Source organism: Nicotiana tabacum, chromosome 12 (assembly GCF_000715075.1).
Source record: "Nicotiana tabacum cultivar K326 chromosome 12, ASM71507v2, whole genome shotgun sequence".
In the NCBI taxonomy this organism is placed as follows: domain Eukaryota; kingdom Viridiplantae; phylum Streptophyta; class Magnoliopsida; order Solanales; family Solanaceae; genus Nicotiana; species Nicotiana tabacum.
Genome location: NC_134091.1, coordinates 31,246,367 through 31,272,033, shown reverse-complemented (window position 1 = coordinate 31,272,033; position 25,667 = coordinate 31,246,367). Strand labels below are relative to the sequence as shown.

The window sequence follows — 25,667 nt, the reverse complement described above, 5'->3', positions numbered from 1 at the left end:
CGACTTTGTAATCTAGTAAAATTTAATCATGGTTTTGTTTTATTTGATTTTTACCTGAAAAGCTTTCTAAGCTGTTAATTTGTATGGGAAAAACAGGTACAAGTATTGAGGTTTGATGAAGTGATGGTGAGCTGGAATAGTCTTTCTTGCATTGATTGTTGGCTTTTCAAGTCTTGATCGTGTTTTTTTCGATACTTTGGGGGAAGCATGAACATTGTAAAGGGTGTCGCGGGCCTTATCCGAAGGAGTTCGGGTAGCCATGGTGGAGAATCGAGTTCTGGTTCACCACTCGAGAGGTTCTCCCCACCTACTCCACTCATCCACTTCAGGTAACCCTAGTCTGTGGTAGCTATCATCTGTTAGTGTTTTTTGTTTTGTTTTGGCATTTAAAGTAAAACAATTACTCTAGGTGCAACTTCTTCCTACAAAATGTTTGAATTAAAAATAAAATCAAATCTTGAGGCCTTCCTGTTAGAAATTCGGGAGAGAAGGAATACTCTCAATAAATCATGTCTTTTGAAGACATATGCAGAAAAGCATACCTCTTCCTTCTTCCAATTTGGCTTACACAAATAGATAAGTATTTTGTAGGAATTCTTCTAGTATGTACCTAGTCCAGGGGCAAAGCTACAGTGTAGTTGACCACCCTTCGTCGGAAAATGTCAGAAAATTAACACTGTGTATATAGGTAAAATTTTGGATTTACATGCATGTACTACATATTGAACACCCTTGCAACAATGAAGATTCATAGCTCAGTGGCAAAGGGTGGTCAAAAGGGCCTCATGGGCGCGGGTTCGAGCTTCACTCTCCACAATTTTTATTTTTCTTGTACAAGTTTGAACACCCTTGAAATATTTTCTAGCTTCGCCACTGACCTAGTCTAGTACATGTATCATGATTTAGTTCTAAACGTTCACTTTTTTGTAGTAGATGAATTAAACCATACATGTATTCTTAAATTAATTTCCTTAAGACACATGCTAAGTAAATTCATGTACTTAGATGAACTAATTTATCTTTTCACTGTAAACAAGAATTCCACTGTACTTTTAGTTGGAAACACGCTCAATTGTAAAGATGACACACTCGTTGTGCCAGGTCAAACTCATGTGTCTAAGAGGCACACCCGTGTCAAGTAGAGATCTCTATATGATCACTTGTAAAAGTGAAGTGCTTGTCCGAGAGTTGATGTCAAGTTTGAGCGACTATCTATGTATTTTGCCAATACATAAAATGGTGCATTCTATTCGACTCTCAATATCCAAAACCAAGCTAATAGAACTGGACAAGTTTTTGAAGCCGAATACCATAAGTTGATTCTAGATTTGGTTATGATAAAGTTTATGAAACCAAATAGTACCCCATAACAGCTTGTTTCAAAATATCATATGAAAGTACAAAGAGTTTTTAACCAATATCATCCTTAATGTTTCACCTAGACTTTAAGAACATCCTTATAATATCTCACTTAACAAGGGACATCCCTTAAGTCTGTCAAAGTTGACCAAAAAGTCCCTCTGTTAAGTTTTCCGCTAGATACTAATGTTTTTTGGGTTTCTCATGTGACTTGGTTCCTTTTTGTCTTTCATCAAAGAACGAACCAAGAACCAACGTTTCAACCTTCTTCACCAAATAAAGCTAACAACTTATACACCAAAAACCTATGGCTTCTCTTTTCTTGCTCATTTATGTCTTTCTGAAGCTTAGTTTTTTAACTTCATAAACTCGACTTGGTTGCTGAAACTGTTACTATTTCTTCAAAATTTGTTTGGTCATCCTCTCATATGTACCATCCTATTAGCCAATGAGTAGCCTAGGATTGTCGTTGGTTTCTTGGGTTATAATACTTACCTCATATAGTGGATTTCAGCGTCTTCTTCGATCCCAAGGGCGCTTAGAACAGTGTTGTCAAGGGCGAAAAGCTCTAAAAAGCGCTCTAGGTCTATTTGGGCTTTAAGCGCAAAGCGTACTTAAAGTGTGGGCTTTAGTTAAAAAAGGCGCAATGAAGGAAATAAATAAAAATTATATGTAATTCAAGAACAAAGTAACAAATTCATTCATAATGTTTCCCTTAGCAGCTAATACACTTATTTCTGATTATAGTTGTTGTTTAGTGCCGCTTAATTCAAGAGAGAACTCATGGTCAATGGGGCGCACGCCTTAGTGCCTTGCCTTATATTGAAGCGCAACTAAAGCGAGGCGAAGCGCCCTCCTTGAGTTTTTCTGAGCTTCAGGGCTTAAGCGCGCCTGAAATGAGCCTTTGACAATATTGGCTTAGAAGGGTTGCTTCTTTGCGTTGTTAGACACCAGGAAAATGATATTGACAGCTGAAAATTTTATGAAGAGGAGGATCATTTAGGTAAGCAGGTGCTATTGTAGATGCTTGAGAGAAGATGTGAGATTGCCTCTCGTCGCACTATCAAATAGCCTCTTCCTCCTGAAGTACGGAAAAAGGAAGAAAAAGCAGCCAACCACAGGGAAGGAAGGAGGTATAGTGCATCTGTGGTGGGTGGCTTTGAATTTTCGAAGTGTCGAACACAATAAAGGAGATTCTGTTTAGTTGGGGTTTCAGAAGAAGGAAGAGAAGACCCTCGACATTGAAGTTGGTCCCTGGCTCTTATGTGGATTATATGGAAGGAGAGAAATAGAGAGTGTCTGAGAGCTTGTGTGAATGACTTTGTACAATCGAGGAATATCCTGTTGTCCATAGTTTCGTTTTTGGTTCAGCCATGATGTCCCTCTTTGTTTAGGTGATTCAGTGACTTCTGTAGAGATCAAGGTTCTCTACTTATTGGTATACTTCTACTATACGGGGATTCCCACAGCATCAATTACATTATTTACCTTATTAAAGGATATTTACCTCACCTGACATCTTTTTATCGTGAACTTCTTCAGTTCTACTTCTTCCTCACATGACCTTTGGATTAACATGACCTAGGTCTTGTAATTGTGTGGACTTATGACAGACTTGGTGTATGCGTCTTGATAACACATGTAAGCTGCTTAAATGATGCCAAAAAGCTGGCACCGTGATACCATGATAAAGAATCTGCACTTTGACCACCAAAGACAACCGTACTGATGGGTGATGATGGCTGGAGTAGCTCAGGGTCTATTTTGAATAGCTCATATTTCTTAAAGCTTGACATAAGTTTATTCTTAACATTAGTCACTACTAGAGACAATTGATTTTTGACATGTAAATATTGACATAAGTTTATTCTTAACATTAGTCACTACTAGAGACAACTGACTTTTGACATGTAAAACCTGTAACATGACATAAGCATGACCTATTGCCATCATAACCCTTTTATTCTCTTTCTTATGAATTTCAAGCCTATGAATATGTAAGTAGATATTAAATGATTCTCTTGTTAGCTTATATTTTCTAGGCCATGGTCAGATATGCCATTTTTTTGCTTTTCAGTGAGGTCGGGGATGAGGCAATTCTGAATACTCTCTGGTCAAGATACGAGAATGCCCCTGATAAGGTATGTTGTAATGATCCCAAAAATTCTCTGTGGATGCCATTTTCTTTCATGTGTTCCTAAGGCAGTTTCTTTCATTTTCTTTCACGGGTTCGAACCGTGGAAAAAGCCTCTTGCAGAAATGCAGGGTAAGGCTGTATACAATAGACCCTTGTGATCCGGTCCTTCTCCGAACCCCGCGCATAGCGGGAGCTTAGTGAACCGAGCTGCCGTTTGTTCCTAAGGCAGTTACAATTGTGAAACAGTGAACTTCACTTGTTGATACGTTGCAACTTGTAGTTTGTGTCCACATTCTTGCTAAGATGGTTTTGGATGTGGAATTTGTTGTTTTTCAAGGCTAGTTTATGTGATGGAGGATTAGGTCAGGATAATAGGGAACATGGTAAAAAGTATTATAGTTTATTTTGAATGGTTATTTGACTGATGATGCCAGGAAATGATGCTTTTGCTTTGATTTCTATGTTCTCCTTTCGCTAGTTAGGTCAATTATATTGATTTCATTGCTGGTAATACGTCTTTCTAATGGCTTGTTAGTTATTAGTTAAACAACAAGGAAAGAAGGATCACTGTGGTTAGGTTCTTTAAAGATGATTCAGTTAAAACTTCTCTTTGTCTCTGTTTGAGACAGCAGTATGTGATTTTCTAGCTTTATTCTCATTGTTACAGCCTTTTGCACCAACTTTTGTTTTGAAATTACTAATGGTCTAAAGCATTCTTTAAGATTTACCTTTGTACTACACAACTTATATTTCAGCTTCCAAAACAAGCTCCTCAATCAGTTCATGGGGCTGGAAGAATCCGATGCATTTCTTCTATGCTTGTTTTGTCCATTATCAGTTGTCTGTTGTGGATATGCTCACTTATAATCATAGGGTTCTATGTGTTTTATTCATCTCTTTAGAATACAATAAACGCCTTCCATAAACGCCTTTGAAGTGCGTTGCTCAATACTGGTGAAAAGATAACCATGCAATTTAATTTTTCTCTCTTTCTTGAATATAGATGTAAGATTATTGGTTCATTGGTGACTTAAAGTTAAATCTCTGATCGTTTGCTGTGTACTCTTTGATATTTAAGTTTTGGCCATTATCTCAAAGTGCAGTGCTAATTGAGCTAAACTTTCTTATATGGATTCAGAGTTTTGCCTTCCATTTTCCTAATTTCTTTAGAATTGACTCTTTTAGATTGCATAAAATCCTTGATAAGTAAGCCAAAATGGTAGTGCTGCATTGGCCTGATAATGGTGTGACATAATGGCCGAGTCTATATAGAAATCTTTCTATCTCGTAGTGATGTGGCATGGATGATATTTTGTTTTATATACGTTTTGGGCTTGAGGTGCTGGCTTAACTTTCTAGAATTTATGTGGTGGGAATCTAAGTTGCGCGGACTCTTCGATTTTGGTGCCGTTCCCGTCCGGATACGGGGACGGGATACGTGCCAGATACGGTCAACTGACTTCGGACATTTTGACCGGAGTCCATCGACAAATTTGGGAGAAAAATTGAGATTTTGATTTCTCAAAATCAAAAATAAAACAAATTTAGAACAATGAAAGAATAATGTCCATCATGGAGAATGAAAGATTGAATTGTACAATATTCATGTAAGTTTTTCACAGAATATCTCTCAAAATTTACAATATTTTTGTAGCTCTATTTTTTATTAGCCGAATCCCCGCACCCGTATCCATATCCGGATCCACACCCCCGAGTCTTAAAATTTAGATTTTGCCGAATCCGATACTCGAATCCGTCCCCGTATCGGATACCCGCACCCGAGTCCGAGCAACTTAGGTGGGAATATGTTCATATCAAGGGTCACTGCTGGTTTTTGGTACATGCAGTTCGAAATAAGTTGATTTTTGTTTCTCAATACCTTGTTTTCCTATGAGAATGTTATGATGTGGATCAGCTTTAGCCTTTAGGTAGCTGGGTGGGAAGAGTACTTGCATTCTCTCTAATTCTTTCCCAACTTCCTCTGTTTAAGCATCATAATCTTTTGTGCGTTGTGTTTTTTTTTCAGGTTGAAAAGAGAAGGTTATTTCATATCTTTTTGAAACAATTCCTAATTGTGTATCGTGATTGGGAACCAATTAACCCTCTTCAATCTCCCGAGGATCCCGCCTTTGTGCAGCCCGTAGATTCACAGCATTTTGGAGATGTTGTGGTTGGCTGCTCATTTGGTCATCCTACTGAAATTATAGCCCTCCTCGTTGAGGAAGTTGCACAAATGATAGCACTTGTTAATGAACGTAAGTTGGTTCTTCACCCTTTGGTATGGTTAAAAGAAAGTTGGGTTGGTGAAAAGTGCATTTTTCTAAATCTAACTTTATTGAGAATTGCTTTGCTTTTTGTTTTGGGTAGGGGTAAGGTCTGCATACACACTACCCTCCCCAGACCCCAATTGTGGGATTCAATTGGGTTGTTGTTGCTTTGCTTTTTGTTTTGATTGAGCAAGTAATAAGATTTTATTAAGAATGGGGAAAAAACACCCGTATACGAGAAGTATACCAAAAAGTAGTAAACCTTAAAAAGATACGATTCTCTATAAATGACACCCAATCTTCTATGCCTACGGGGATCTCGTGGGTGCACCAAAAGGAAATAAGGAATAAGAGGCTATTCCTCAAGTGTACAAAGTCCTTCTCAATTCCATCAAAAGCTCTTCTATAACTCTTTTCATACGGTCCACATTGTTCTATTCCTAAAGTTCTCTTGTTTGCTAATTTGTATCGTGATTGCGGTATAAGAAAGATTCTGATAAAAGTGCAGGTACATGTTTCCGACATTAGATATTTTAATACTACATCATGAAGTATTTGTTTGTTTCTACTGATGATAATTCAGTAATGCCATAACAATGTGATGAATTGCAGACCTATCAAGAAATTCGTCTACAATAACATCTGAAGGGCTGCCTGTCTTGGATGCTTTGACTGTTATTACTCGGTCAGTGCACAATTGCAGAGTTCTTGGCTACTATGGTGGTATTCAGAAGCTTACAGCATTAATGAAGGGTATATTTCCATCAAGCAATGCTGAACTCATTCTTTCATGTGTTTTGGGTGATTTACTTCTAAGCCTGCCTCTATATGTGCGAATTTATCTGTTTGTTGCATTCTGTCTGTACAGATTGGTGAAACATATTGGTCTTACTTATGCTGATGTCATGTCTTTTATGCTCTGTCTTTCAATTTGAATATTCTTCCTCCATTAATTGGGAATATAGTTTACTTCTTGCTATTAACATTTCTTTAGTACCTAGTCAATCTTTTTTTGCTCAGACTGCAATTTTTATGGGAATTGGGGAAAAAGTCCACGAAGAGCATAAAGTGGCTATGTTGTTGACTTGTTAGTGATATTCCTGTTAGTGTCTGGTGTTCCGCAACTGTTCTTCCATTAAATGGTAATAAAGCTCACCAGTGTTATCAAAGGCGAAAAGCGCAAAAAAGCTCTAAGGTCCATTGGGATTTTAAGCGCAAAGCGCAAATAAAGCGTGGGCTTTAATGAAAAAAAGCGCAACGGAAGAAAAAGTAAAAAATATGCATGTAGTCCAAGACTAATCATTATAAGCATGAATAACAAATATATGAACAATGAAATTGAAAAAAAATTCACAATAAAGTGAAATATCAATTGTTTAAGGACGCATGTTCAGGATTACACTCATTGGCAAGGAAAAGTATGACTTAGAGCTTTGATGCGACACTAAAGCGCCCACAAAGCAAGGCGAAGCGGTCAACGTATTTTGAGCCTCGCTTCAGGGCATAAGCGCGCCTGTGACAACACTGAAGCTCACTTGGCTAGTAGTTTTTCTGGCTCAGATTGTAGTCTGTGGGGATTTTGATATGCAAAAAGAATAGAGTGGAAGAGAATAGAGCACAAGTATGAAGGAAGCTTGGCGTGATTTGAAAAGAAAAAAAGAAAAAAAGAAAAAAAGAAAAAGACTATCAGGGGCTTCAAGTATAAGAGAGGCAAATATAGGATAATTGATGCTTCTGGGAGAGATTGGGACCTCTATGTTTTGTTTTCACTGTCGTAGGTGCATTTAGTAAGAGATGGAAGGGTTTGGTCGTTTGTTGTTTCCATTTTATTATGTCTTGAGCATGATTCTCCTCTGTCCTTTGCATGCTTTAAGATCTTACATTGCTATAGAAGAAGTGCAGGCATCTTTTGAAGCAGGAAACTTGAATGAATTTGATACCTTCTTAATATACCGTATTTCATATTCTGCACCATCTGTTATATTTTCTTAGTCAGTTTTAGGATCACTCTTGAGACTAGTTACTTAGTTGCTCATTCCTGAAATACATTTGACTTTTATACTTGCAATGTGTCGTTATCCAGTTAGATGTTCCCTGTCCGAATATATAGTTATCTAGCACATTTAATAATGAGGTTTATTTATTTCAGCTGCTGTTGTTCAACTGAAGGCTATTGCTAGTGCTCTTTCGGCCGACGAAGCTTTGTCAAACCCTGTTGCAGAGAAGACAACAATTCTCCAAAACATTCTTTTATATGTGGTGTTTGTAATTGGTAGCTTTATTAACTTGCATTTCAGCAAATCCGAAAAGGCTTGGTTGAATTGGGGTTACATGGAGATTTTTGGGCCTAGAAGTGTTGAAATACGAGATGTCGTTACTGGTGTAGATGCGTCTGATTCTGAAACAATGATAATGTGGCGTCAAAAGGCAATTGTCTCTGTAATGGAAGCTGGTGGTCTCAACTGGTTATTAGGTAAGGTAGGCAGTCCCAATTTTCTTTTCTAGCACTGAACCTCTTTAAATGTGTAGTTATTTTGATACGGAGGATATAATGGTCCTAGATTCTTTCAGAATCACATTTTCCATAGCACACTGTATGATGAGGGCACTAACAACAACAACAACAACCCAGTATAATCCCACTAGTGGGGTTTGGGGAGGGTAGTGTGTACGCAGACCTTACCCCTACCCTGGGGTAGAGAGGTTGTTTCCGATAGACCCTCGGCTCCCTCCCTCCAAGAACTTCCCCACCTTGCTCTTGGAGTGACTCGAACTCACAACCTCTTGGTTGGAAGTGGAGGGTGCTAACCAATAGGGCACTAAAAGAATTGTTATTTAACATGTGTCTTGACATTTCTTTTGTTTATTCTGACCTTAAGTAACTCACTTAACTAGATATACCAAAAAGAAGCAATACTTTAACCCAGTATTATCAAAGGCGCGCTTAAAGCGCGCTTAAGCGCTGAAGCGAGGCTCAAAACATGTTGAGCGCTTTGCCTCTCTTAGTGGGCGCTTCAATGTTGTCATCAAGGGTCTAAGGCATACTTTTCCTTGCCAATGAGCGTAATCCTGAAGAGGTGACACTAAACAATTGATATTTCACTTTTTTATAAATTTTCTTCAATTTCTTTGTCCATATATTTGGTATTCATGCTTATAGATATTAGTCTTGGACTACACATACATATTTGTAGTTTTTCTCCATTTTGCGCCTTTCTTCCTTAAAGCCCCAACAGACCTTTAAGTTTTTTTGTGCTTTTCGCTTTTGATAATACTGGTTTAACCTGGTAGAAATGCAGCCAGTTAAAAAACTGTAGTATTGCCTGATAAAAATTTCTCACACATAATACTTACTAGCTTTCTGGCTTCTAGTTTCTACCTCTCAGCTACAAACAACAACAACAACAACATACTCAGTGTAGTCCCACAAGTGGCGTCCGGGGAGGGTAGTGTGTATACAGCCTACCTTGTGAAGGTAGAGAGGCTGTTTCTGGTAAACCCTCGGCTCAAGAAAAGCATAGTCACAGCAGTTTAGAAAATGAATTATCAAAATCATCTGTTTCACATAATCATCTTTCCATGGATTGTCAAAATCTTCTATTTCAAATCAGTTGTCACTTAGCACCAGGTACGGAAGATAGTTGATGTTAAAGCCTCTTCTTTGGACAATTTCTTTTCAAATTTGGATGTGCTAAAAGTACCAACTATTTAGTGATAGAGAATGAAAGTTGGAGATATTTATGTCAAACTTCCATGATTCCTTGGCCGACTATTGAAATCTATGTAGAACTGCTCTGTTTTGTGGATCAGAGTTCAGCTGTTATCCACATATTAGCATGGCTACTCTGCACCGCCCCGCCATCGCACCTATTAATTTTCAGCAAAACCAGCGATAGCGAGCCTTGTCCGAGCTCAACTCTCGGACTGCTATCAGAAGGTCATGGCTGACATCATATCCCACAAAGTCTGCCTTTCCAGGTTTTCATGCAGGAATCCAGGCAACTTCCCATTAAGGAATCCAGGCAGGAATCCAGGCAGCTTTTCATCCAGGAATCCAGGCACCTTTCCAGGCTGGAATGCACCAAGCTGTTTTAGACAGCCAACCAACCCTTTGTATAGCCATTTTAGTTCTATAAATAGGCTTTGTTTTCATTCTTTGTAAGGCATCAGATATTGAATAAACACAACAGAAAATTGGCACTTGCCTCCCAAATTCGAGTCTCTTTATTTCAAAGCTTTCTTGCTTGTTTCGTGTGATTGCCATCGCTTTAGCACGATTGTGCTAATTATTGTCTAAGGGCTGAAGCTAGGTAGCAGTCAGGCTTACTTTGCTGCCCTCGCCGAACCTTCAGAAAAACGGTTCCGCGACAAGTGGTATCAGAGCCTAGGTTCTTGCATGGCTAAGAACTCACACCGTAACGTTGAAGAAACCCACATTGAAGAGAACCCAGAACCACAAAGAGGCATGGGTCGAAAGCGCGACAAAAGTAGGGCCAGGGATGCATCTCCACCTGAAAGTGAGTTGCTGCCCTATACTGCACCCGAAACTTCTCAAGCTATATCTCTAGACGAGAGAGTTTGTATGATAGAGAAGGGTCTAGAGGCCACACATCGTCGTATTTCCGCTGCAGAAATCAATATTTGTTCACTTGAGTCAGTTGCCCTTGATGGACTTCAAGAAGTCAGAGGGAACGTTCAGGAGCAAGATGACGGGCTAAACAACCTTGAACTCAAGCTCACTGAGGCTTTGTCTTCCTTACAGGCAGAAGTTGAAGCTTTAAGACAACGCCTAGAGGAGACAGAAGGAACCACTGGGCGAGGTCCCATCACTGTCCGAGAAACACGTATCGAGGCTCCCAAACCCAAAGAATTTCGAGGTGAAAGAAGCGCTCAAGACGTGGAAAACTTCTTGTGGCAGCTGGATGCTTATTTCGAGCATGTAAGCATTACCAGCGATGCTGCCAAAATCCGAACGGCAGCCATGTATTTATCTGAAACCGCCATACTTTGGTGGCGCCGAAAGAAGGCAGATATGGAGAAAGGGACGTGCTTCATTGATACCTGGAAGCAGTTCAAAGAGGAGCTAAAACGGCAGTTTTATCCTCAAAATGTTGTGCACGAAGCTCGCCGACAGTTGAGAGAGCTTAGGCAAACATCCTCCATCCGTGAGTACGTAAAGGAGTTTACAAAGCTCACCCTTCAGATCCCCAACTTAACAAGTGAGGATCTATTGTTCCATTTCTTGGATGGCTTGCAGAATTGGGCCAAACAAGAATTACAAAGGCGACAGATCGACGACGTCGATGAGGCTATTGTAGTAGCCGAGTCATTAGCAGATTTCCGGACCGGAGCGTCTAAGGGAAACAACAATCGGAGCCAAGCTGCTGCTGCTCCAAAGGCGGACACCAATCGAGGCAAAGGCAGATTCATTCCCAATCGGAGCAATGATAATCGAGGTAACCGCAATCACTCTTTTAATTATCGCAAGGACTACGATGATAAGAGGAAAGGAGCACCAAAGGCTGCTCAGCGAGATGTTTGTTATCTTTGCGGTAACCATTCTCATTCTGCTCGAGATTGTCCTACTCTAAACAAGTTAGGAGCAATCGTCGCAGCACACCAGCAGCAAGGACAAACTGCTGCGCCTATTGGTAGGCAACCGGAGGAGCGAAGAGCACCAGCTGATGGTGCAGGACAAGAGAAGAACAAGGCCGTAGGCTTGTTCAATCATATGGCCTTGATAAACCATATGACCATTGCCGCTATTGCTGCCCAACCGCCTCATATGAGGCCACGTGAATCTTTATTCGTCGATGCCAAATTGAATGGCAAAGACGTACGCATCATGGTGGATACAGGTGCGACTCATAACTTTGTGACGAAAGAACGAGCTAGGGAGCTTGGACTTGCTTTCATATCCAGCGACACGATAATGAAGACTGTCAATGCCCTTCCCACTACCGTTCATGGCTTTGCTCCTAACGTACAGATTGCTTTAGGAGACTGGCAGGGATTGACAGACTTCACTGTTGCTCCCATGGATGTCTTTGACATCATTCTAGGATTGGACTTTTGGTACGAGGTCAACGCACTTATTGCACCACGTATCAACCAGCTTCACATAAGCGATCCTGGAGGTTCATGTATTGTGCCCCTTGTTCGGGTACCACAAACCGGAGTGCATCTGTCAGCGATGCAACTTGTGAAAGGCTTCAAGAAAGGAGAACCAACATTTCTTGCAACCTTGACGGGAATCGTTGAGCATTCCCTTGGGGCAGTAGCATTGCCTCCCCGTATTGAGCAAGTCCTTGAAGATAATAAGGACGTGATGCCGGAGGAACTTCCCAAACATTTGCCACCACGGAGGGAAGTTGATCATCAGATCGAGCTGGTTCCAGGGGCAAAGCCACCTGCCATGTCGCCTTATCGCATGGCGCCCCCAGAACTGGAGGAATTGAGGAAGCAACTCCAGGAGTTGCTAGAGGCTGGCCACATACGACCATCCAAAGCACCTTACGGAGCTCCTGTCTTATTTCAGAAGAAGAAGGAGGGTACCATGCGGTTATGTATTGATTACAGGGCCCTTAACAAGGTCACGGTAAAGAATAAGTACCCTATCCCTCTTATTGCTGATTTATTTGATCGTTTGGGGCAGGCAAAGGTGTTCACCAAGATGGATCTGAGGAAAGGTTATTACCAAGTGCGGATTGCTGATGGAGACGAGCCCAAGACAACCTGTGTTACACGATATGGGGCTTTTGAATGGTTGGTAATGCCATTCGGTTTAACAAACGCTCCAGCAACCTTCTGCACTTTGATGAACAAACTATTCCATCCCTTCTTGGATCAGTTCGTTGTCATCTATCTAGATGATATCGTGGTTTACAGCAACGACATGGAGGACCATGCAGAACATCTCCGCAAGGTATTCCAGGTACTAAGGGAAAATGATCTGTGCGTCAAGCGGGAGAAATGCAGCTTTGCACAGCCCGTAGTACAATTCCTTGGGCATACAATCAGCCACGGGGAAATTCGGATGGATAGGGACAAGGTGGAAGCTATCCACGACTGGGAAGCTCCAACAAAGGTGCCGGAACTTCGGTCCTTTCTTGGCTTAGCCAACTATTATCGGAGATTCATCTTTGGTTACTCGGCTATTGCATCTCCCCTCACTGACTTGCTGAAGAAGGACAGAGAGTGGGAATGGAGCGACATATGCCAGAAGGCATTCGAGAAACTCAAGGCAGCAATCACCAAGGAACCCGTATTGGCCCTGCCTGATTTCTCTAAGGTATTTGAAGTCCAGACTGATGCGTCTGACTTTGCTATAGGAGGCGTGCTGATGCAAGATGGCCATCCTATAGCCTTTGAGAGTCGAAAGCTGAATGACGCTGAAAGGCGTTACACTGTCCAAGAGAAGGAAATGACTGCTGTAGTTCACTGCTTAAGGACTTGGCGTCATTATTTGCTGGGAGCACATTTTGTTGTCAAGACTGACAACGTTGCAACAAGCTACTTCCAGACGCAGAAGAAGCTATCTGCCAAGCAAGCTCGTTGGCAAGATTTCTTGGCAGAATTCGACTACACCCTGGAATACAAGCCAGGAAAAGCTAACGTAGTAGCCGATGCTTTAAGTCGCAAGACAATATTGGCAAACATGGTTAGCTCAGCAAGCAGTGGCATCATCCAGACCATCAAAGAAGGTATGCAACTTGATCCCATAGCTAAACAACTTTTTTCTTTAGCCAGTCAGGGCAAAACTCAGCGCTTTTGGGAGGAAGATGGTCTCTTGTATACCTCTGGCAAGAGGATTTACGTGCCCAAATGGGCAAATCTCCGGCGTACTCTTCTGAAGGAAGGCCATGACTCTGCCTGGGCAGGTCATCCAGGGCAAAAACGCACAATGGCCCTGATCGAGTCTTCTTATTATTGGCCTCGGATGCGGGACGACATCGAGGTATATGTACGCACTTGTCTAGTTTGCCAGCAAGACAAGGTGGAATCCAAGCTTCCAGGGGGATTACTTGAGCCGCTGCCAGTTGCGGCGAAGCCATGGGACAGCATAACCATGGACTTCATCACGTGTTTGCCAAATTCGGAGGGATTCGGCACCATTATGGTGGTTGTCGACAGGTTCACCAAGTATGCAACATTCTCGGCCACCACTGCCGGTTGCAAAGCTAAGGAGGCAGCACGTATATTTTTGAGGGACATCGTGAAATATTGGGGTGTGCCTAAGCACATTGTAAGCGATCGAGACCCTCGTTTCACAGGCGCATTCTGGAGAGAATTGTTCAGCTTGTTGGGAACTCAATTGCACTTCTCAACAAGTTTCCATCCACAGACAGATGGGCAAACGGAAAGGATTAATGCCTTGCTTGAATGCTATCTGAGGCATTATGTCAGCGCCAATCAGAGAGACTGGGCTAAGCTACTGGACATAGCTCAATTCTCTTACAACTTGCAACGCAGCGAGGCGACTGGGAAGAGTCCCTTCGAGCTTGCAACTGGGCAACAGCCCAACACTCCTCAGTCATTGCCCGCCAACGTCGGATTGAAGAATCCGGGGGCTTTTCACATGGCCAAGTTTTGGGAGGAACAAGCCGATCTAGCCAGGTCATATCTTGACAAGGCTGCACGTAAAATGAAGAAATTTGCAGATCGGAAACGTCGTCCAGTCAATTACCGGATTGGAGACAGGGTCATGGTGAAACTAAATCCACGGCAGTTCAAATCACTGCGAGGCGTACATCATAGTTTGATTCGCCGATATGAGGGTCCGTTCGAAATTGTTGCCAAAGTGGGGATAATATCATATCGACTGGACATGCCGCGTCATCTGAAAATCTATCCAGTCTTCCATGCTAGCCAACTTAAACCATATTTCGAAGACATGGAAGACAAGGATCGGGCGCAGACCAGTCGAAGCCAGATCTTTGCTACTCCGCCAGCAACAGACAAGCAGTTGGAGGCCATCATAGACCATCAGTTGGTCCGTGGAAAAGGATGGGGCAATTCAAGCGCGCAGTTCCTTGTTCATTGGAAAGGAACTTCGTTAGAGGAGGCATCATGGGAGAAGTTTGAAGACTTGTGGCAGTTCAAGGAACAAGTCCACGATTATCTTCAGTTGTGTGGCGCCGGGGTCGTCGCCATTTCAGGTGGGGGAGCGTGCACCGCCCCGCCATCGCACCTATTAATTTTCAGCAAAACCAGCGATAGCGAGCCTTGTCCGAGCTCAACTCTCGGACTGCCATCAGAAGGTCATGGCTGACATCATATCCCACAAAGTCTGCCTTTCCAGGTTTTCATGCAGGAATCCAGGCAACTTCCCATTAAGGAATCCAGGCAGGAATCCAGGCAGCTTTTCATCCAGGAATCCAGGCACCTTTCCAGGCTGGAATGCACCAAGCTGTTTTAGACAGCCAACCAACCCTTTGTATAGCCATTTTAGTTCTATAAATAGGCTTTGTTTTCATTCTTTGTAAGGCATCAGATATTGAATAAACACAACAGAAAATTGGCACTTGCCTCCCAAATTCGAGTCTCTTTATTTCAAAGCTTTCTTGCTTGTTTCGTGTGATTGCCATCGCTTTAGCACGATTGTGCTAATTATTGTCTAAGGGCTGAAGCTAGGTAGCAGTCAGGCTTACTTTGCTGCCCTCGCCGAACCTTCAGAAAAACGGTTCCGCGACATACTCCCCTAACACTCTAGCCAATTTTGGCCTGGGTTGTTAAGGATTAGAAAAGCTCACTTTGTACTTATTCTTTACACAGAGACGTTAAGTGAAGGGTATTCATCCTTGTTCCCTAAGGGGCCATCTGACTGGTGACATCTCCTTTTTTCTTGTATTGTAAGCTAGTTGAGAACCAATATACTTATACTTGGTAAGGTGATGTATGATATAATTTAATAAGTGTATAATTTATTGGACAAGAGCATCCAATGGGGATGCAACCTGCCATCTTCTGTGAGTCAAAAAGACAGTGGATAACAATTAGGAGCTAAGATTGATCCTTATCTAAGATTACGTCATGGTAATCAAACTAACCATATGTAGTATCAGTACGTCGGCTAAAAGTGTATAAACTTTTCTAAGTAAAATTCCCCTCAGCAGAACCAAATAACTTTGAAATGTGTATTTCACGCCCCTCCCCGTGGCACAAAAATATTAAGATGACGTGTTCCTGTCTGGTTGCACCTTCTGCATGTTCTTTCATTTACTATGGTTATTTCACACTGCTTTTTTTTTCCAGAGCTGTTGCGTGTCATGAAGAGGTTGAATATGAAGGAACAGGATACAGATATTTCACTTCATTATCTAACTCTTAGAGCTCTTCAATTAGCACTAATTGATAACCCTCGTGGTCAGAATCATTTTCGAAGTATTGGAGGACTGGAAGTTCTGTTGGATGGACTGGGAGTTGCATCTAACAGTGCTTTGAGATCGAAAGATTTCTCAACTTCAAATACAGAAAGGTAACGGACTTAACTGCACGCCTTTGATATAATTTAATCTTTATTCTCTCAAGCCATACAAATGTATCAGAGAAGTCCCTGGACAGTGGTTGGGTATCTTGAATTCTGTTGGTATAACAGGTTTGATCCTGCTATTATGTGTGACAGCAGATTAATGTTTTTTTATTCTGGACCAGATCTTTAAAATCTTGTTTGGATAAGACTGAGTATCATGTCGCACCCAAGGGTGCAACCTAGTGGCCAATGAAGTGGGTTGAGAACCATGAGGCCTCAGGTTCAAATCCCAGCGGATGCAATAACACTAGGTGATTTCTTCCCACAGTTATCACAAAAAAAGAAACTGAGTGACAATCCTGTACTGCTAAAAGTTATATCTAAACAGAACAAACGTTTATCTAATCTTTTTCTTAAAATAGCATAAAGGCAAATCAAATTTAGCTCAAACTACATTCTGTTTCAATCGAAGTAAATATTGATCTAATCTATTATATTTTTATTGAGATTTGGCAAGCTAAGATCTAATAAACCATGGTTGACGTATGGGGAACTAAGATTTCGAAACTAGTTTTAATTTTTGTACTAGTTAACCTAGGTGATTATATGTTCTTCTAATGTCACGAAGAGAAGTTGTGACAAGTTGATATACAGTGGATAGTTTCCCTTGCTATTTGCTCATTTCTTGTGTGGAAGGATAAGTGGAGGTTTAGGTTTGACATATGTGTCAAACGGGGTGGACTTTAGATTTTGTAAATCATTTACAAGTGTCAAGTGCCTTAAAATTTAATTTGAATTTTATAGTCTCAACCTCTTTAGTTTCATATCTGTAGAATTTGAGTTCCGACTTATATCTGATCCTAAAATCAGCAAATTTAGTAATGCCTAGCTGCATCATGATATTTTGTATTTCCTTTTCTTTCTCTTGTTTAAAGTTAGTTTCTGTAAATAGGTTTTTGTACTTCCCTGCCACTGCTAGGATCATATTTGTGCTAATATTTTGATGAACATAAATTGAAATGGTTTGGAAACTTTCGTCAAGCAACTGAAAAAAGTTTATAACCATGTTCTGATACTTAATCCATTAAAAAGGAAATATTACTTAATTTCTTTAAGGTATTTTTACATTTACATCTCTCCTTGCAGGAATGCCAATGTTTTAACGTGTATGTTCCAGCTCCATGTTCTTTCATTGGAGGTTCTTAGAGAGGCGGTGTATCCTTTCTACCACTATTTACATGTTCTCACTAGTTTCATCCTTGTAAACTTGATTGCTTATTTAGATATGATCGGTTCATTTTGAACAATTATACATTTTAGTCCCCTTTTGGTTAAACTACTGATAGTTGAGCACAAGAATGTTGACGCCTATCATACTGCTCTATCTTGGGGAATAATTTTTCTTCCAAATGATTGTTGATCTCCTTAACCTGGTCTCAGCTTTGGGAATTTGAATAATTTGCAATTTTTATCAGAAAATGGACGAGTGCAGAAGTTTGCAAATAGCTTTTGTTCACTTGCATTCATGCTTCAAGAATACGAGGAGAAAACTGACAACTTGTTAGCCCAGGATGACATGGAAATAACTGTTTCTAGTGATAAAGATACAACTGGGAGCCAAGTTCTAGAAACAAAACTTTCTAGCAAACCTAGTACACCTTATTTAAAGAATTGGCACGACTATGTTGCCAAGCTTAGTGCTGTCCTTTTCTCTTTCCTTCTTTCACCTGAAGAGGCAGAGGCAGATAAAAGCCAAGCATCCACTGGCAGAAATAGCTTACCAATCTCTTCAGCATATGGAGAACTTTCTGTAAAGTGGATTATTAGGGTTCTCCTTACAGTCTTTCCATGCATAAAAGCATGCTCAAATCAGAAGGAGCTGCCTGGTCACTTAAGGTAAATCAGCAAGTATTTAAATCTTTCTGATCTTTTTATTTTCCATTTCTTCCGTTGATCTTGTTTTTGCATTTGTGGAGATGTATTTGGGTGCTGTATTTGATCTGTGGAATTATTGAGGTGCCTATCATTTTAGCTGTTGTTCCCCTGCTCTCATTATTTTCTATCCATCTCTTGTTTCTGATCTGTTCTCATTTCTACAGGACGTTTATCTATACACTTCAGCATCATGCTCTGTTTGCATTCAGGAAAATTCTGGTGTTGTTGCCATCGCTGCTACATGTATTCCGGGCAGAAGGAGCTTGGGACTTCATCTTCTCGGAGAATTTTTTTTATTTTGGCCTAGCATCGCTAGGTTCCTCTGATGATTCCTTATCAAAAAAAGGTTCTTCTGATGATTGCAATGAACAGTGTTGTGATTCAAATGGCAGAAGCACTAGTCTAAGCCTTCATGAACTTGAAGCTCTTCAAATAGAAGTGGTTTCATTTGTGGAGTTTGCAGCAACTTTAACTGGAAGCTCTCATAACTTGGTTAGTCATTCGATCTTTCACTCTTTCACTCTTTCAGATACATTTATTAACACAGTTGCTTTGTGTTCTGGACTTCTTTTTGTCACAGTGGTAAGTGTCTTTTGTCTATCTATTATATTTGCTTAGCTCTTCTCCATCCTTTTCCTGGCTAGGCCATTTCCTATTGTGATGCGTGGGGGCACGTGAATGGGTATTTTTCGGAGAATCTTTCCGGGGTTTGGTCGCCTCTCTCTTGGGAACCTTGTGGTGGTGTTGGATTTTGCACAACACCAAGGAAAAAGGAGGGAACGCAAATCAGCCCTAAAAAGGTCGCCGGAATTGAAGCACGGCGACTGTTTTTAGCTGGGTTTTCTTTCCCGGATTTTTTGTCACTGCCGCTCTGATTCCATGTGAGAAATAATACACTGGAATTATTGATGTATTAACAATGATACAATGAGCGCTATATATATAATACTTATTCTACTTTGACTAGGATTATTTACTCTAACTATTTAACACCTATGAAGATAACTATGACAGAAATGATCTTACTGTAAACTTATCATTAACCAATACCCATGTCCTGTTTTACCAATTAAAAAAAACATCCATGTTCTGTTTATTGCCTTTTGCTTATCAAATAAAAGAGAAGGCCCCATTTCTAGTCTAAAGTCTAACTGGTTATGTGGTGCAATTTTGTGCATGTGTATAGTTATTCATTAATTGGCATTATATGACTACATATATTTTTTCTGCTGATAGACATTATATGAATACGTATCATCAAGATCATGTCAAGATTTCCTTTTTTTATCGGCATGGCTCTCAACTATAGCTTGCTCTTAGTTGTGCATATGTAGGATTTTTGGGTATAAGCATATTAGCGTTCTGCATGATGTTGCATCCGCTTCTTTAGAAGATACAGAATTGTATTTGGTACTTTTCTTAGACTTGTTTTTTTTTTTTTTGATAAGGTAAATTGTATTAATCAAAAGGGAGAAAAAACTCCCGTATACAAGAAGTATACCAAAAAGTAGAGAATTACATCGGAACTTGATTCTCTACAAAAGACGCCCAATCTTCTACACAAGTAGGGGCTATATGGGTGCACCAAAAAGCGATCAAAGATAAAAGACTATTCTTAAGATGTGAAAAAGGAGACTCAATCCCCTCAAAAACTCTCTTATTTCTCTCTCCCCAAACTGTCTACATGAGAGCTAACGGGGCGAACTTCCACGCCTTTTGCTTGCTTCTTCTACGGAAACCGGCCCAGCTATATAGGGCTGTTCATTTGGATCGGATATCCGAATCGATCCGTTCAATTTCGGATTTCGGATTGGATCGGATTTCGGATTGTGTTTATTAAAATTTTGGATTTCGGATCGGATTCGGATTGGTATAATTTTAATACGATCCGATCCGAAATCCGAAATTATTAGGGCATGTATAAATTCTAAACTTTAATTCGGATAATTAGTACTTCCATTACATTTTCCTCGAAGTTATCACCTTTACAATTGATGGATTTAGCTCTATTGACACCATAGTACTCTCATAATTGTATAAACATGAATTTTTCTTACTGTACTGCCTCTTTTACAAAGAAAATATACATATGAGTTTGCAACTTTGAGGCATAATAATCCGATCCGAAATCCGAAAATCTGATCCGATCCAAACTTTAAAATCCGATCCGATCCGATATTAATTCGGATCGGATTCGGATTGCATTTCTAGAATCCGAAATTCGAAAATCCGATCCGAAATGTGCTAAATCCGATCCGATCCATGCACAGCCCTACAGCTATATAGCATTTCCTTTACAGTGTTTGGCATCACCTAGTGAACACCAAACAGATTCAGGATTGCCCTCCACAAGCCCGAGGACACAGGGCAACAGAAGATGATCAACTTCTTCCCCTGAGCTTTTACACGTAGCACCAACTAACAAGTGTAATTCCTCTCTTTCGCAGATTTTCAGCTGTCAAGATCACTCTCCTCGCCGCTAGCCATGCAAAAAAGCACACCTTCGTGGGCGCCTTAGGAATCCAGATCGAGGAGTATGGAAAAGTAGCCTCCTCTCTCACCAACATACTCTGGTAAAAGGACTTTACGGTGAACAAACCATCGCCACGCAACCCCATCTCCAAGAATTGCAAGATGGATGAGGCCTGTCTTGCCCGTATAGCAGTGCCAACAAATTTTGGAGCTCCGCAATCTCCCAATCTTGCATGTTCCTTCTAAAAGAGAGGTCCCATGCTACCCCCCTTCATGCTCCTTGCGAATCTATTGGACCATCCATTCCTTCTAGTTTGAGACTCTGAAGACGTGGGGAAAGAGACCCTCAAAGTATCCTCTCCACACCACCTGTGATTCCAAAAGCTGATTCTCCTTCCATCTCCCACCCTGTAAGTGATGTTGCCATAGAAAGCTTCCCAGTTCTTCATGATGCTCCTCCACATGCCACACCCGAACGGTGTTGTGATTGCCTTGATCCTCCAATCCCCTCCCGTGGAATCGTACTTTTCTACTATGACCTCCCTCCATAGAGCATGCTCTTCTACCCCGAATCTCCACAGCCACTTCCCTAACAAAGGTCTGTTGAATATCCTAAGATCTTTTACTCCAAGTCCACCCCACTTCTTTGAGGAAGTGGCTGTCTGCCAATTCACTAGATGAAACTTTCTAGTTCCATCCGCCGCATCCCAAAGAAAATTCCTTTGAAGCCGCTCCAGTTTTTCTGTGATGCTCACAGGAGCTTGCAACAGGGACAAGTAATAGGTAGGGATACTCGACAAAGTGCTTTTGATAAGCACTTCCTTACCGCCTTTTGACAAGTACCGTTTCTGCCAGCCTGCTAATCATTTTTCAACCCTTTCAATGACTGGATTCCAAACCGTAGTATCCTTATGCAAAGCGCCCAATGGTAGACCCAGGTAAGTAGTGGGAAGAGAGCCCAACTTACATCTGAGAACATGAGACAAAGCATCAATGTTAGCGACCTTGCCCACCGGGAAAATCTCACACTTGCCGAGGTTGATTTTGAGTCATGATTTTGATCCATATCGGCATCACAGAAAACCATGGTGTCGTCCGCAAAAAGCAAATGAGAGACTCTTTGGGCACTGAGCATCCCGATCGGAGCTGAGAATCCTCTCAAGAAGCCTCCACCCGCCGCACGATCCATCATTTTTCTCAGAGCATCCATCACTAGAATGAATAGCATGGGGGATAGGGGATCACCTTACCTGAGACCCCTGGAGCTGCCAAAGAAACCACACGGGTTACCATTAACCAAGAATCTGACTGAGGAAATGCAGAACTTGATCCATCCTCTCCATCTTTCCCCAAACCCCATCATAATAAAACCCAGGAACTCCCAATTGACATGGTCGAAAGCCTTCTCAAGGTCCAACTTGCATAATAAGCCGGGTTCTCTATTTTTCCTTCTGGAATCTACAAGTTCATTTGCCACCAAAGCAGCAACCAGGATCTGTTTACCTTCCACAAACGCATTCTGGGAGGACGAGACAGACACGTCAAGAACCTTCTTGAGTCTGTTGGAGAGCACTTTAGAAATAATCTTGTAAATGCTCCCCACAAGACTGATAGGCCTGTAGTCTCTGATACAAGATGCGCCTTCTTTCTTAGGTACAATAGTGATAAAAGAAGCATTGATACTTCTCTCAAAAACACCATTCACGTGGAAATATTCAATGGCTTCCATCAACTCCCCCTTAATGGTGTCCCAACAGAGCTGGAAGAAGGCCAAGGAGAAACCCGGGGGCCTTGTCACTAGCACAACTCGACACAGCCTCGTGTACCTCCTCCTCCTCGAAAGCCCTTTCTAGTCACTCACTGTCTCCCTCCCCTATGTGGTTGAACTCTTTCCCCTCAAAGTAGGCTTCCAACTAACTTCCTCTTTGTATAAGTTCTCATAAAACCCCACTATCGCCCCTTTTACCTCCTCCTCTCCCTCAATCCTCACCCCATCCACAATTAAGGACTCTATGAAGTTTCTCCTTCGATTTGCGACCACAACCCTGTGGAAAAACTTGGTATTCGAATCCCCCTTCTTTAACCAGAGCGCCCCCGATTTTTGCCGCCAACTAGTCTCCTGAGCTATTGCTAACTCGATTACTTCCCTCTTAACCTCCCCCAATCTCACTTTCTCAGATTCATCTAGCTCCCTCGCCCCTTCCCCTCTCTCTAATTCCCCAATTCATACATAAGCTCCCTCATTTTAACCTCTACCCTCCCAAAAACCTCCTTATTCCACCTAATAATATCTCCCTTGAGCAATTTGAGTTTCTTCGAAAGACGGAATGAATGTGACCCTGATACCCCGTAGCTTGTCCACCATTCTTTCACTTTGTCACCAAATCCTGGCACTTTCAACCACATGTTCTCGAATCGGAAGGGAGCACGCACCCCCTTCCCTCTCCATCCATCTAGCAAGATAGGCAAATGATCTAAAGTCAGCCTAGGTAAAGGAATCTGCAGCACATTCGGCACCAGTTCATCCCAGGAGGGCGATATCTGAAATCTATCAAGTCTAGACCTTGAGTTGGAATCCTCCGCCCTGGCCCAAGTAAACCTTTCCCCTGACAGAGGGAGATCAATGAGAAAGTGATCATTGATGAAGTCAGAAAACTCCTCCATGGCCCTCGAAATCAGACTACACCCTAATCTCTCCTCCGGGAATTTAATAGTGTTAAAGTCTTCCCCTAGAACCCATGGAATGTCCCATTCCCCCATAATATTGGCCAGTTCCTCCCAGAAAGACACCTTGGACCCTTCCCCTACCGGTCCGTACACTACCCCAAATCCCCACTCCACCCCACTCACTCTATCTTTGACGAGAGCTGCCAGCTCTTCAACATTTCCTTTTAATCTCCTTTACCTCCAAGCTTCTATCATCCCACATAAGAAGAATGTCCCTGGCACTTCCCGTTGCTGGGACCCAGTCATATTTCACCCAACTACCTCCCCAGACACTTCTCACGATCGCATCCGACAAAGCTTCCATTTTGGTCTCCTGAAAACAAACTAGGTTGGCACCCCACTCCCTAACTCCCACTTTGATGATGGCCCTTTTGTTTGGGTCATTCATCCCCCTCACATTCCATGAAAGAATCTTAACTTCCATAAGTAACAATAACCCCCTTTTCCCCACCCCCCTAGCCGAGGTCCCTTTCTCCCTGTCACACACCCGACCCCTTCTCTGGTACACCACTACATTCCCTAAATTATTTTGCTTAACACCTTTACCCAACTCACTCCCTGCACCTTCATAAAAAGACTGTTGCTCAATCTCCCTCAACAGTTCTTGCACCCTATCTTCCTTCCCTTCAAAAGAAACACCTAAGAACTTCCCAAAGTTTAATAATTTATCCTCCATCCAGAAGGACATATCCCATTCTCCAATCCGTGACGAAATTGGACAGGCGTCTTCTGTATGTACCCTTTCCTTGCCTCTACCAGAGGAATACAAGACCATAGCATTGCTAGCAATATGAACGCCTCGCTTGAGAGGCACAGTGGGAGGATCTCATCATTTCCTTGAGAGGCACCAACCTCTGAAATAAACGCCTCGCTTCTATTGGAATGACCAGAAACGCCAGCAGGATATTGGGATGGAACCCTTGGCGGCATATTAACTGGTATTACTGGACCGCCACTGATATCAATTGGGGCAGGCGCAGCAATCTCCCTAGGAGAAGAAGGAGCTTGTAGTGTAACCTCAGCACAGCTAAGCACAGCTAAGCACAGTGGGAGATGAGGGGGCGATGGAGCTGGGTTCATCAGAGGCGGGAGGTCGTGGAATAACACCACCAGCTTTAGCCGGTGCTGTCCCTGGATCAGCGGCCGAAGAGGGGCGCAGGTCACTAGAGCTTGGTGAGGAAATACCACCGTGTGAAGCACCATTGGCAGAAGAAGAAGGAGCGACTGCTCCCGTATGCTTAGGAGCCTTATCAGAGGTCAATTCTAATAGAATTGGGAAAAGTTGCTGGGCCCATGTGTCGAGGCCCAGGCCTATACTTGTTGAGAACTTGCCCGGCCCTATGATAGTTAAACGAGGACCGACCCATTCTGCCTTTCCAGCCCGCATCACTAACCCAGGGGCATTCATGTCTTTTCCTCCCGATAATTTTTTGTCTTCTCCTAAATTTAAGCCCCCCGTCTCTTCTTGATCTAACGTCTGATTCCGGCTTTGTCCACTGATCCGGTAAGCCCTCCCCTTCCTTCAGAGATTGATTTCCCCTCCCCTCCCTTCTATTTGACCTTCCCTTTTCTTCCGCAACTACCACAGGCATAAATATAGGGCGAAATTCAGGGCTCAACCAAACCCTGTAACTCAAGTAGCCATCTTCCACCACAGTGGAGACAGGGATTCTGCCCCTTTTCCTCACCATAATCGTCATTCGCGAGAGATCGTGTAGGCTACAAGTAACATCAATAAAATCCCCCACAGATTTTCTCAATCTTCTTGAATAGGTCAAGACACCAAAGATGCACCGGGAGACCCACCATGTTGACCACCAAAATTTCGCCGGGGAAACGAGGGTCGAGACACCCATCGTGCTCCACGCATCTGTCTAGCTTTAAGAAGTTCCCATCAAACCTCCTGTTTCCTCTGACAAGAATTTCTGAATCTTGAGACTCGTCGACAAATCGAAAGAGATATTGCGTGTCCCCTAGTTGCGATATTTTCAGTCCGTCCTTGACGTTCCATACCTTTGCTGCCCAGTTCCTAACAGCCTTTGGAGAACCAACCCATTTGGAGAAAGACCCAATCAGACAAAATTCCAAGAAACCCTTGCGCCTGAGGGTGTGCTCCTGAGATAGCGAGAAGTGCGTCTCCTGCCCTACGTCGAGCTTTCGATGGCATCTTCCCCCAAGTTCTAGGGCTGGCCAAGAGGCATCTTTGATGAAAGACATGTTTTCCAGCTTTCTAGATTCTAGAGAGAAGTAGGATCTCTCTTTAGAGTCCATCATATCTAAATTCGGCTGTCCCAAAATA

At 42.0% G+C, this 25,667-nt stretch overlaps 1 protein-coding gene across 5 annotated transcripts in view; it reads left to right on the top strand.

Moving 5' to 3' along the window:
• The window catches only part of LOC107830768 (BEACH domain-containing protein B-like), a 59,924-nt gene that overhangs the window by 467 nt on the left and 33,790 nt on the right, over positions 1–25,667 (top strand). For 3 of the 5 annotated variants that reach the window (XM_075226295.1, XM_075226298.1, XM_075226294.1), the window contains exons 2-10: positions 97–329; positions 3,437–3,500; positions 5,523–5,751; positions 6,376–6,516; positions 7,913–8,236; positions 16,018–16,240; positions 17,381–17,449; positions 17,675–18,130; positions 18,334–18,661. In XM_075226295.1, the coding sequence (XP_075082396.1) occupies positions 208–329; positions 3,437–3,500; positions 5,523–5,751; positions 6,376–6,516; positions 7,913–8,236; positions 16,018–16,240; positions 17,381–17,449; positions 17,675–18,130; positions 18,334–18,661 (1,956 nt within the window). In that variant the 5' untranslated portion in view covers positions 97–207. Of the gene's footprint in view, positions 1–96; positions 330–3,436; positions 3,501–5,522; positions 5,752–6,375; positions 6,517–7,912; positions 8,242–16,017; positions 16,241–17,380; positions 17,450–17,674; positions 18,131–18,333; positions 18,662–25,667 lie in introns of those variants that run through there. The other 2 variants (XM_075226296.1, XM_075226297.1) reach the window with 2 other exon arrangements.